A 12,623-nucleotide genomic window follows, 5' to 3' on the forward strand; every position below is an offset into this window, starting at 1 on the left:
ACTGCAGTCCACTTTTTAAAAAACAAAATAAACCCAAACCAGATACTATATTTAGATTGCTATTGTGTAAATACATCATTAAAAAAAAAATCACAGAATTACAGATTAGGTCAGGGACCACATTGGTCCAGCCACTGGACATCTGGCCCAACCTCCCTGCTCAAGCAGGGTCTTCCTAGAGCACATGGCACAGGTTTATGTTCAGGCAGTTCTTGAGTATCTCCAGGGAGGGTGACTCCACAACCTCTCTGGACAATCTGTTCCAATGCTTGGTCACTCACACAGTAAAGAAGTTCTTCCTCATGTTCAGGTGGAACTTTCTGTGCACCAGTTTCTGCCCATTGTCTCTTGTCCTGTTGCTTGGTACCACCAAGAAGGGCCTGGATCCATCCTCCTGACACCCTCCCTTTAGATACTGATAGACACTGACGAGGTCTCATCTCAGTCAACCTCTTCTCGAGACTGAACAGGCCCAGCTCCCTCAGCCTTTCCTTGTAAGAGAGATGCTCCAGTCCCTAAATCATCTTTGCTGCTCTCCACTGGACCTGCTCCAGGAGCTCCCTGTCTCTCTTGTCCTGAGGAGCCCAGAATTGGACACAGCACTCCAGATGTGGCCTTACTAGGGCTGGGTACAGGGGCAGGATCACCTCCCTTGACTTGCTGGCCATGCTCTTCCTAAGGCATCCCAGGATCCCACTGGCCTTCTTGGCCACAAGGATCATGGACAGCTTGTTGTCCCCAGGACCCCCAGGTCCTTCTCTGGAGAGCTGCTTTCCAGCAGATCAGCCCCCAGCCTGTACTGGTACACGGGGTTATTCTTCCCCAGGTCTAATAAAAAAAATAAATCTAAATTAATAAAAAATTCTAGTAGAAGAACAGATGTGGTGACAGTAACAGAAAAGTTTTAAATTTTTGATATCACTGTGTGGAAGCCATGACCAATCTAACAACATTTGCTGTCTTAAATAGCAAAGATTCAGAAACTAAACCAAACATCTTTTAGTAATTATTTACATTACCCACTTTTTTTTATTGCAGGTAACTAATCTGACTTTTGTATGTGATCTGAATTTAACAAGAACATGCTCAAAATACTGCTACAGTTGGGTTCAAACCTACACAAATATAAAGCCTGCAATAAAAATTATATTTCCCTTTGCTTCCCCAGAGGAAGAAGGAATCAATCCATGTAACAGCTGATCAGAAAATGGACACAAAGCAATGCAGCAGCTATAGAAAGGGCAAAATAATCATATGAAGTGTTGGGAGAGAGATATTCAGTATGTTCTTGAAGACTTGCTTAGTCCTTATGTAGAAACCGTTGACAGGTCATTCCAGAAAGACATATAATAAATAGCCAGATATGGTGCAAGGCTACTGCACTATCTGGGAAAAAGAACAGTTGTTCATAGGAAAGATTAAATAAGTTTGGTCTTTCCAGCCTAGGAGAGTAAAGGCTGAGGACAGGGTACTGTCCTCTACCAACACATCAGGAAGACTAATGCACTGGGTCTAGAAAAAACTTCCAGTGAGAGCAGTGGGACCAAAATACTATAAATTATTTAAAAATTACACTTGGTATGTTTAACAAACAAGTTATAAGATACGGTGTTTATCATAGCTGGGGATTAGACACAGTGACAAAACCATAGACATTTCTGAATGCAGTACATAAAACTAGTAATACAAAATGCTCTCTCAAGCAATCTGGAATGATATCACTGCTAACAAAATCAAACAGACTCAAATGTCTTTTCTCTACCTGAGGAAAAAAGACAAACATCTGTATAATATGATATATATTTATAAAATGAGATACCAGAAAGTCATCCAGAATGCAGAAAGAGTTTAAAAAACGTAATACTAAAAGAAATCTCCTTTTAAAATGAACAATATGAATTTGAACCATGCTTAGTTGCCCACAGACACAGCTTAATCATTTACTTTTCATAAATAATAATGGCTTGTCTGATTTTTATCAATGTTAACATCTGGAAATTGCAAAGGTTCTCTACACTTGTAGGTACACTTTAAATACATAGACAGGCAAACTTTTCTAATCGAAGAAGTATATTCAACTTTTCTAATTTCACTTTTTGTTTTTGCTACACATACCACTACCTCAAGCTCTTCTGGTTTGGTGTTATCCAGATTACTCCTGCCTAATCCTCCAGCCTAAAGCAAATAGAACAATCAAAGGTATGTTGAAAGAAATGAAATAACCACGAAACCTCTGAAATATGTAATAGCTTCATCACCAGTTCCTTGTCTTAGTTTTCAGGGAGAAAACCCAATATTATCTTTAAGCAATACCCATGCCAATCACACACTTCATATACCCCACTCCCCTTTTTTTTTAAATTTAACTTATGAGTTCTTCTTAAGGCCCCGGTTGTAAAGTACATAGCTCATAAAAGGTTCCTGGGACCAGGTGACCATCTCATCACCCCGATTCCACCTGGAGAAGTGGACTCATTGTGGATACTGCAGCTCATAAAGTGCACAGCAAATCCAGTAGTAAGTGAAGGTACAAAATTCTCAATGGAGAGGTTGTGCCCGTAAACCAACTTCGTGGCAAAGTGTGACAGGTGGAGAATAACGCAATCCCTGCCATCCCCAACAAGCTTGCCTGCAGTAAAAATAGCTGAGTAGGGCTGAACATTTTCTGCTTACAAATTGAGCTAAATTTAACAGTAAAACTGAACAAAGCAATAGCAACTGAATCAAATGTGACAGCAAAAAACCCATTTTATGCACACATTTTATTACAGTTCTTAACTTTGTGTTTGTATAGTGAGTGAATTTATGCTTCAGCACGTCTAAAACTGAATTACAGAGACACATACAGTGGTAATTTTCTTTACAGTCACCCACCAACTGAATGAGAAAAAAGAGAGCAACTATTCTAGAACAAGTGTACACTCAATTCCTTTGTTTTACCTGTCCAGTCACTTACAGAACAAAAATATTTATTGCAAGGATGAGCTATAAAGTGTCAGATATCAGATTCAAAGTGTGAAGAAAGATGCATCTCTAACTACTTTCATACACTGCTCCTAGAAAGAATCCTTTTCATTACACTGCTTCTGGGATAGTTAACAAAAAGAGGCATGAGAGATGAGAGTGACATACTCTCACTGTAGATTTTCTCTTTGTAAAGACAAAAGATATGTGAACTAAAAGTGTGGTGTGAAACAACTGGACAATAATTGAAATAAAAGTCCCAAATGCACTATGTTAGAAAAGCAGAGTTAAACCATTATCCTCACTCAGCACTAATCGGCACTGCCAACAAACTTGCAACAAAGGCTGATGATAAACAGATCCTAAATGATGGCACTTATATTTTCACGCAGTTTCAGAAATACCAATGATCTAAGATAAGTTATGTAAGGAGCAAGCAACCACCTTTCCTGATTTTGTATCCAGAGCTTAGTGAAATAGTATGTATTTTAAAGATTTTCCCAAAAAACAAGAGAAGCAAACTCAACAATTTTAGTGTACTATCAGAAAGGTGAGTTGAAATATGAAGCTCTTAATTTACAATAAATATTTTTAACATTAAAGTGGCTTTAAAAATCCTTTACCTTTTGTCAATTCCAGGATTTCCAGATGAATCTGAAAAAATCAGTAATTCTCATGTTGGACTAACTTACAGTTAAATGATCTATGTAGTTTTATATTTTACATATTTTTACCACTTCTGTTAGAATCTATTCACTAGATTCTAACAAGTAATTTTAAGAGATTGTCAGGAAGGCATGCTTGATAGTTTACAGTTTTTTCACTACTATAATAAAAACAATTGATGAATTGGAAAATTAAATGCCAGTTTTAATAACAGTACTTTGAAGTAGAGACCAAACTTGTTTTGGGACATTTCTGACTTTTTACTCTATTTTAACAAGGTCATCTTTAAACATATCTTTTTATTGTCTCGCCCATAGAGTAGTTATTATAATCATGGAATCATACAATGGTCTAGGTTGGAAGGGACCTCAAAGGTCATTGAATTGGAAATCCCCCTGCCATGGGCAGGGACACCTTCCACTAGACCAGGTTGCTCAGAGCCCCATTCAGCCTGGCCTTGAACAGTTCCATGGATGGGGCATCCACAACTTCACTGGGCAACCTGTTCCAGTGCCTCACCACCCTCATGCAAACAAATCTTTAATACCTAATGTAAACCTACTCTCAGTCTGAAGACATTCCCTCTTGTCCTGTAATTTCATGCTCTTGTAAAAAGCCTCTGTCCATCTTTCTTGTAGGCTCCCTTCAGGTACTGGAAGGCCACAATTAGATCACCCTGAAGCCTTCTCTTTTCCAGGCTGAACAATCCCAGTTCTCTCAGCCTTTTCTCACAGGAGAGGTTCTCCATCCCTCTGATCATCTTCAAGGCCTTCCTCTGGACTCACTGCAGCAGGTCCATGTCCTTCCTGTGCTGGGACCCCAGAGCTGGATGCAGCACTGCAGGTGGGGTCTCACCAGAGCAGAGCAGAGGGGCAGAATCCCCTCCCTCTCCCTGCTGCCCACGCTGCTCTGGATGCAGCCCAGGACACACTTGGCTCTCTAGGCTGGGAGTGCCCATGGCGGGGTCATGTCCAGCTTCTCATTCACCAATCCTACCTTTAGAATAAATGAGGGGTAAATATGTGGCTCTCAAGAATGGTTTTATGGGAAATGTGTATTATGTTTACTGTTACTTGATGATGAAATGTCAACAGACTAGAATATTTCTTTAATTAATTACTCAATTCAATAAAAGCATCAATAGTTTGCCTGGTTTTAAAATACAATTTCACTACAACACATTGAAAGAAATAATACTAACATAAAAGCCCTGCCATGTGCATTAGTCCATATTAAACCACAGCCTCCCGGCCCCTGGCATTAGGCTATTGTTAAAGGTCTGACAAACCCACAGCTACAAGGAAATTCAGAGATCAGAATGAAAATCTTTACTTACCACTTTGTGCCTAGATATAATTCACTGTCTGTATTAAGGATAAGCCAATAACTCTGTCTTTGTAGGTTTAATATAAAACCATTAAAATAGATGGTATCTTAAAAAAATAGTAAGGAAACATTAAGGATGTTGTGAATACACACACATATATTACACAGAACTGTTTACATTCTGTGGTGTTTTTTCACAACATGTGGGGGGCAAAATGGTTTTGATTACCTCACTAAACACAAATGAAGAAATATTGACCATTCAATCAGGAGTTTCAGGCATTGGACTGTATGATAGGGACCTTCCAAATACAATTGAAAAAAATGTACCTCATAAATAATGCTCTGCCCATTAAGGCAAAGACAGTCAACTGACACTTCACATGATGCAATATGAAAAAACAAGGTGGCCCGCATGATGACAAGGAAATTACTGCAACAGTTCAAAATGGAGAGAAAACATTAATGAACAAAAAGTTCTCTTTTCACAATATATATTGTTTAATATTTCAGATTTTTCCTCCTGTTTTGAAGAATTCAATCTCATTCATGATTCCTTTACATGAATGGAAGGTAAACAGATGCACTGAAATCTCTCATGACACTACAGCATTTCACTGTTGTTTATTTTAATTTCTGGCATACATTGTGATCCATACTTAACGGATTCTCTGTTTTTATGCCATTTTGATTATATCAGCATGTATTTTAGTCATTGATCAGCAACTCCATTTGTCTTTTATACCACAATTTGACATCAATGCAAGAAATGGGATGAGATGCAAACAAAACTATACAGAATTACTAAATAATAGTTGATCAAGAATTATATTTGCAATGCATGACTTGTCAGAATCAGATTTAACAGTAGGTAATGAATGCTTCTTTGTACTTCCATAAATTTGATAGAAGAAAGGTTGCTTTCAATGTTCAAAAAAATTGCAATTACCAGTTGCTAATCACATCTGAGGATTATTAGTCTTTTTGACTAAGAAGTCAGGGATGACATTAGATGCCTGCCTCTTTATAGTTACTGTTATCAGTGACTCGTTGATCTCAGGTGGATGTCTAGTAAAGAGTACTTCTAACAAAACCCTGCTGTAATGCTCTCCAAACTCAGCTTGGTGGCAGGGAGTTACTTTTGCAGTTGTTGTTCCCAACTGTACAGACACCAGAGAAGCAATGAAGAATGAGCTGTACCACTCACTACTTGGCTGAGCAAAATCTGGAAACTAACCCCACAACAGTCAACTTGACATCAGACTCAAAATGAAGAGTTTTAGTGCAGAAGTCACCACAACAAAAGAACTCAAATATGTTTTGATTTAGCAACATTAAAATGTAATCATTTTTGACCAAAATGAAGAAATTTTTGAAGAAATTTTTCAGTTTAGTTTGCTGAAACATATTTCAGCATTAAATAGTATTTCCCTTGATCCCCCTCCTCTTTCTTTTAACATGTTGGCATGTGGTTAGCCTCCTTCAAGTCTAATGAAGTACTAAAAAGAGTGGAGGAGGGGATATGATTCTCCAGAGCCACAACAGCTATCCACATTCACTACAGAGCATTGCAGGACTGCAGTTGTTGCTTTATTAAAAATTACAGGAAAGAAAACATTTCAAGTTCACCCAAATAATTTGATATATTCTCAGCTGGACTGAAGCAGACATTTCACTTTGACTTTTATAGCAGAAATGTTGACACTTAGGAAAACTTTGTTCTCTGTCCAAAACTGCTCCCAACAGCCAACAAAAAAATTCTTCAACCAATTTTCTAGAGTGACAAAGATTATTTTTAAATAAAGGAAAGAAAAGTACTATAAGAAATCAAAGAAACAGGTCATTTTGATATCCAATAACCAAAAGGAATGTTTTGGCAGAAATTAACTTATCTCCACCACAGTCTGATGAAGCTTTTCAGATTTTTAGTACTTGCTTATCTTTGCTAATACACTCAAGCATGCATATATCTTCTGAGAGTTCTGCTTTAATGGCTGAGCTTAAATGGCTCAGCTGACAGGATATGTTAAAAGACACCAAAAAATTAGTATCGAGTTTGATCCCCATGAACAATGCTATACACTTTTAGACTCCAAAAAGTGAAAGATCCATATATTAAAACAACCCCAATTAAAAACACGGAAAATAGACAAATCATTAAACCGCCCACCCCACAACACTCCCAAATTGGAGGCAAGCTTCATAACAAATGAAACATTTTCAGACAGACAACTTCAACTCAATACTTATTTTCCAGTTCTCTATCCTGTCTTTTAACTTAAAAGTTGTTTATAAATTATATATGAAAAGATTCCCAGGGAATAAAGTTAGAATAGCACTAAACTGATGATTTATATACTGCTGTGGTAACACAAAACTGGGCACAATTATAGATATGCTTACATATACATGAATAAATGTGTATGTAGGTGGAAGAGATTATGCTTTTGATGGGATGCCCTATACTAAAGTAATCTTGGCTAAATTTTGCTTTTCCTCATGACAAGGCAAACGTAGTGAGACTTGAGTAACATTACAACCAAGTCTGTGCACCACCCCTGTTTTCTAATCCAAACATTTTAGCTTCTGGACAATCTGTGTTAAAAGAACTAGAGTTTGTTTTTCCATTCCTGCACACCCCTCCCACTAAATTTTAAGTGTAAATTTATTAAATTGATTAAGGAAAAGGATAGGATAAATAGGAGCAATTTTCCCTTTTCAGAGCAAAGTGTGACAGCTTTTCATTATAGTTTCATGACATTTATCTGAATTCCATGAGGGCAAATACTTTCTTTTTAGCATTAGCTTCATTAGGAATTCAACACAATATATAAAAGAAATGTGAATATTTGTTCTGGGGTACTTTTAAAATTTATTTTTTAAACTGAACAGATCATACAAGTTATTATCAGTATAGCAGTTGATTCTATGTGTGCAGAATCAATATGAATATTGTAGTAGAACTTTTATTACAGAACAAACTGACTTTAGCAAGACAAATTGTGTAAAAAGAAAGTTGTATATTTTCTGAATGACTGACTTTTAAGAACAAAAAAATATGGAAAGCACTGTTTAAATGGGTATTTTTGTAATACATTTATAACTTGGCAAGAACAGTTTCACTTTTGCTACACTGACTGAAGTTCATTGCAAAATAGTTCTTTGCTCTCACTAAACAGTTTGGAAAACTGGAAGTTTAGGAGTTTATTACTCTCCTGGCCAAAATTTTTAATTTGATTTTTAGTCTGATTTAATCAATGATTAGAAACATTTTTTGTGTGCTCTTACTCTCTTTAAGCTTAAAGAGCTTTCTCCCAGCTGTTTAACCACCAATGTACTTTGAGAAAACCAATGTATTTGCTCATATTTAGCCCACTTGCTCTTGGATACATTAGGACAAACCCAACATGATGTACTGCAGACTGCACTTCTTTTTCTTGTACTGAAAGTGCTTGATCACACAAAGTTTTTAATTTGGAGGATACTACTTTAGTTGCTTTAAGGAGGAAAGTATAAGATTGTTTAGTGTCTTCTAAATCATATACATTTTAACAGTGGTCACACCCTGTGCCTGAGAGTGTTGTCCAAATGCTTCTTGAGCTCTGTCAGGCTGGTGCTGTGACCACTGCCCTGGGGAGCCCATTCCAGGGCCCAACCCCCCCTCTGGGTGAAAAACCTTCCCCTAATATCCAACCTAAACCTCCCCTGACACAGCTTCAGGCCATTCCCTCGGGTCCTGTCACTGGTCACCAGAGAGATCAGTGCCTGCCCCTCCTCTTCCCCTCACAAGGAAGTTGCAGACTGAATGAGGTCTCCCCTCAGTCTCCTCTTTTTCAGGCTGAACAGACCAAGTGACCTCAGCCACTCCTCAGACAGCTTCCCCTCCAGGCCCTTCACCCTCAGCAGTATTAGCTTATAGAAGCCAATTACTATTTTTTTTTACCATTTTACCATTACATTTGTGTTTTAAAACTACACTGGATAGCTCCAGTTACAAGAGTGAAGATCCACCATTTTTTCTGAGCTACAGAATACATCCATGTTTTTTGTACTATGTTTTTCATAGAACAAGATTATTAATTTCCAGTATCTGGGAAGTTTCAGACTACTTCAATTTATTTAGAATGCAGTATATAAATTTCCAGTAACCACAATGTGACTAAACCTAAACATTTTGTCTGTTCTGCATTTTACTTGCTAACAATAAAATAGTCACTTTCAATTATAATAAATTAAATTCAAATTGACTTTGTAATCTACAGTGAGACTGAAGTAAGTGCTAAGACTGAACATCTACAGAGCATGTAATTAAATTTCAGGAAACAATGTTTTTAGGAAACTATGTTTGCTTTGAATAACTCAACTGATTCAAAATAATTCTACTTTGAAGTCATCTGGCTATATTAAAGGGTTAACTTAAGCAGGAAAATAAATTTTTGACATACGACTAGATAACATGAGACTCAGTAATAAAAAAATGCAAGCCTTTCTTCTGCTGTTTCTCTTCCAGATTAATGAAATTTTTATGTTTGGCATTACGTTGTGTCTTGATTCATTCCATTACTGCTGTCACGCTGCTCTTCCATCCCCAGATGTTGGAATACTGCTCTAAGATAACTGATTTTACTAGTGGGACCATAACAAGAACATTTTGCTTACACAGATATGGGTATGTTAGTCTGCCATGAAATACCCAGCTAGGGCATGGAGCTGAAGTGCACAGACTAAGGGCAAGGGAGGACCAGACTGAAAATACTGCTACTTCTCAAAGCTGGGTTTAAGAAATCAGGAGCGCATAAACAGGAATTTCTCCCTACCTCCCCACTTCCTTTTTTCTTTTCAGGAAACATTAGTGTTCTCTGTTTACAAACTCAATTTTTCAAAAGAGAAACCATGCAGTACATTTTCTAGTTCAATTTCATGAGTCTGAGTCTTTCTTTACGGACCTTACATTAACATAGGAAGGAGTTAAGAACATTGCTAGTAATGAAAAAGACCTATGCCCCAAACCAACCTTTTATGAAATTTGGTCTCTGTAGAAATTCTCATTCCAGACATTTAGAGGGTAATGAGAGACAGTAATTGTTCAGATTGGAGATTTTATACTTCTTTTTTAAGTAGGAGAAGCAGCAGATATTATTCGAGCCCACTGATGGTCCTCCTTATTGCTAAGAGTGCACTTTAGTACATGGTATATAAATGTGGTCGCACACCCCCATGTGCTAATCAAGTCCCTCATACCTAACTCAGACTCTTGATGTGGGGTCCTGTGGAAATCTGTCTACCTAAAGTCTGAAACACAAAATAGCATACATCGAGTCAAGTGGTAGTAATAGGTTCTGTGCTCCAGCTGCTCAATAACTTGTTGTCAGGATTTACAGAACTAAACCATAACTAAAAGTTAGTTAATACTACTATTTAATAGAAACATTCCCAGGTAAAAGTGGTATGGAAAAACTTTTTGTGACCTATTGCTTTTATTTCCTCTTGTTGACATTATACTATTTGTAAATACTCTACTAGAGAACACTCACAATGTCATTTCAGGTTTTTTTATACCTAGGTTATCGATACCCAAAGTGTTAGATCACAGTTTGGCACTGCTGTAATCTGTTTCCATTCCTGGGACTTGGAAGATCCCAACGCAGATCCATACAGTCCCCTGCTGCCTGCAGCTCACCTCAGTATGGCACTGAGATCTTGTTCTTGCCTATTATAGAAATTGTATAACCCTGCGTTTGCCATTACCATGGTAGTTTGTTACCTGCCTGCTGCTTTCTCACAACAAGAGCTGCAACTATTCCAATCAATCTGCAAATTTGGGATTATCTTAGCTCTCTGGTAAGATGATCATACTAGTAACTGACAAAATGTATCACTTACAGGCCCCAAATTCCAACACAGAAGGAAAACCTTGAATCCAGACAGCAAGATGTGGAATCATGGGCAACTTTTCTCCTTGTAAAGATGTGAATTAGTTTTCAAAACTCAGTTGATTAGGGTCCAATACGAATAACAGGTAAACCCATAGTAGTAAGTTACTGCATATTTTCTAACAAGAACTCCTATTGTAAATATTTTTCAGTTAATGATTTAGAATAAAAAAACAACTAGCATTCAAGCTAACTATAAATTGCATCTTGAAATCTAGGTAAATGGAACAGATACAAGCAAAATCTTAGACCTGAACAGATAAAATAATAATACTTAGAAAAACATTGTTCCAGGGCAAAATTACTCAACCTCTACTCTCAAAACAAAGCACAATTATAAAACACCACACTTTGAATTATACAGTGTTTAAAGCCTGTTAGTCAGTTAAACAGGAGAAAAAATCTGCACTAAAGCTTTAAGGGACACTTTGGAACAACAACATCCTCATTAAAAAATAAGGATACATCAAAACTCTTCAGTTAAAAGGTTAAGTGTTAGTCTCTGTGTAGTTGATAAATGTTGGGCTAATCTAATCAGTGGCTGCAAGAGGCAATGCCATCAACTAGTTGCCCTGACCCATGCTTCTTACGTTTTCACAAAAGTCAGATTTAAGAAAGATGTAAACTTCAGGCCTTTGACCTAGCAAGGACCTTGTTCATGCCATCCTGGTGCTCTGCTAAACAGACTGAGAACTTTCAGCTGAAATCAGGAACATGTGCCCTTCACTAACACAACACGACTTGAAAATTAAAATGCAACGTGATCAAGTGCTTTAGGATATTTTAACAGTTAAGAATGCAGCTAGGAAAAAAAAAAAGCTTGTATCTGTGTTTTGGTTTGGGGAGGGGGAAAAGGACAAATTAAATTGCACTGGTTTTCTTAAAAAACATGGGGAAACAAAAATTCCGTTCATTAGTTCACGCATGACTGACCTACAGGAAATAAGGAGGTTGTATGTGTCTTTATGACATGTGCCACTTATTAGGTAAGTAGGTTTTACTGCTTCCAATTGAAGTAAGTTAAAACTAATTAGATGGTAGTTAAATTACAATCTAAATACAATAAACCGAAATAAAAATAGCAAATGGCATTTTAGTTATCAATATTGTTCCTAAATGCAGCTGATTATTTCCAAGAGTATGTGTATTGATTATTTCCAAGTAACAAGCTTTGCCAGCTGCTGGAATGGCAGTTTAATGCTACATACACTAACTAGGACAGACTTTTCACATATGCCATATTTAATCAGATTAATTTATTTCATTCCATCTTCTACTGATACTTACATGTGTCTCCCGACATTACATACGAATCTGGACTCTGTATAAAACATAATCCATCCACCCTTTTTGACTATTATGGAATGATAATACAGTAAAATTGACAGGGAGACCTAGTGATCCAGTTTCTAATTACCACCAGCATCTCAGGACAGTGCTGAGAATTTACACTTGATAACATAAGAAAGCTGCTTGTAGTACCCATGCAGATTTTCACTTACAAATGTGAAGATTACGTATCACTATTTCACAGATTATTTATTACTGTTTTACAAGGATGTACTATCAATAAATGTATCTGCATACATACATATATTTCTTCCATCTCAACCACCTACAAAACAACTGGCTAACTATATTTTTGGCCCACATATGCTTATCTCTTGCACTCCCAGGTTTTAGACTTACGTGGAAACTTGAGTAGGAAATAAACTGTTAAATTTGGATTAGCCA

At 37.0% G+C, this 12,623-nt stretch overlaps 1 protein-coding gene across 6 annotated transcripts in view; it reads right to left on the reverse strand.

Annotated features, from left to right (window-relative positions):
• Window positions 1–12,623, reverse strand: part of CDIN1 (CDAN1 interacting nuclease 1) — a 135,197-nt gene that overhangs the window by 23,597 nt on the left and 98,977 nt on the right. The window contains exon 11 of one of the 6 annotated variants that reach the window (XM_042047509.1): window positions 3,588–3,618. The exons of the other annotated variants lie outside the window; for them this stretch is intronic. Coding sequence (XP_041903443.1) covers window positions 3,594–3,618 — 25 coding nt within the window. The 3' untranslated portion in view covers window positions 3,588–3,593. Of the gene's footprint in view, window positions 1–3,587; window positions 3,619–12,623 lie in introns of those variants that run through there. 6 annotated transcript variants of the gene reach the window in all.

The sequence above is a fragment of the Corvus kubaryi genome, unplaced genomic scaffold (genome assembly GCF_017639235.1).
Source record: "Corvus kubaryi isolate FWS band 111438036 unplaced genomic scaffold, C.kubaryi_AGA036_p1.0 66, whole genome shotgun sequence".
NCBI lineage: Eukaryota > Metazoa > Chordata > Aves > Passeriformes > Corvidae > Corvus > Corvus kubaryi.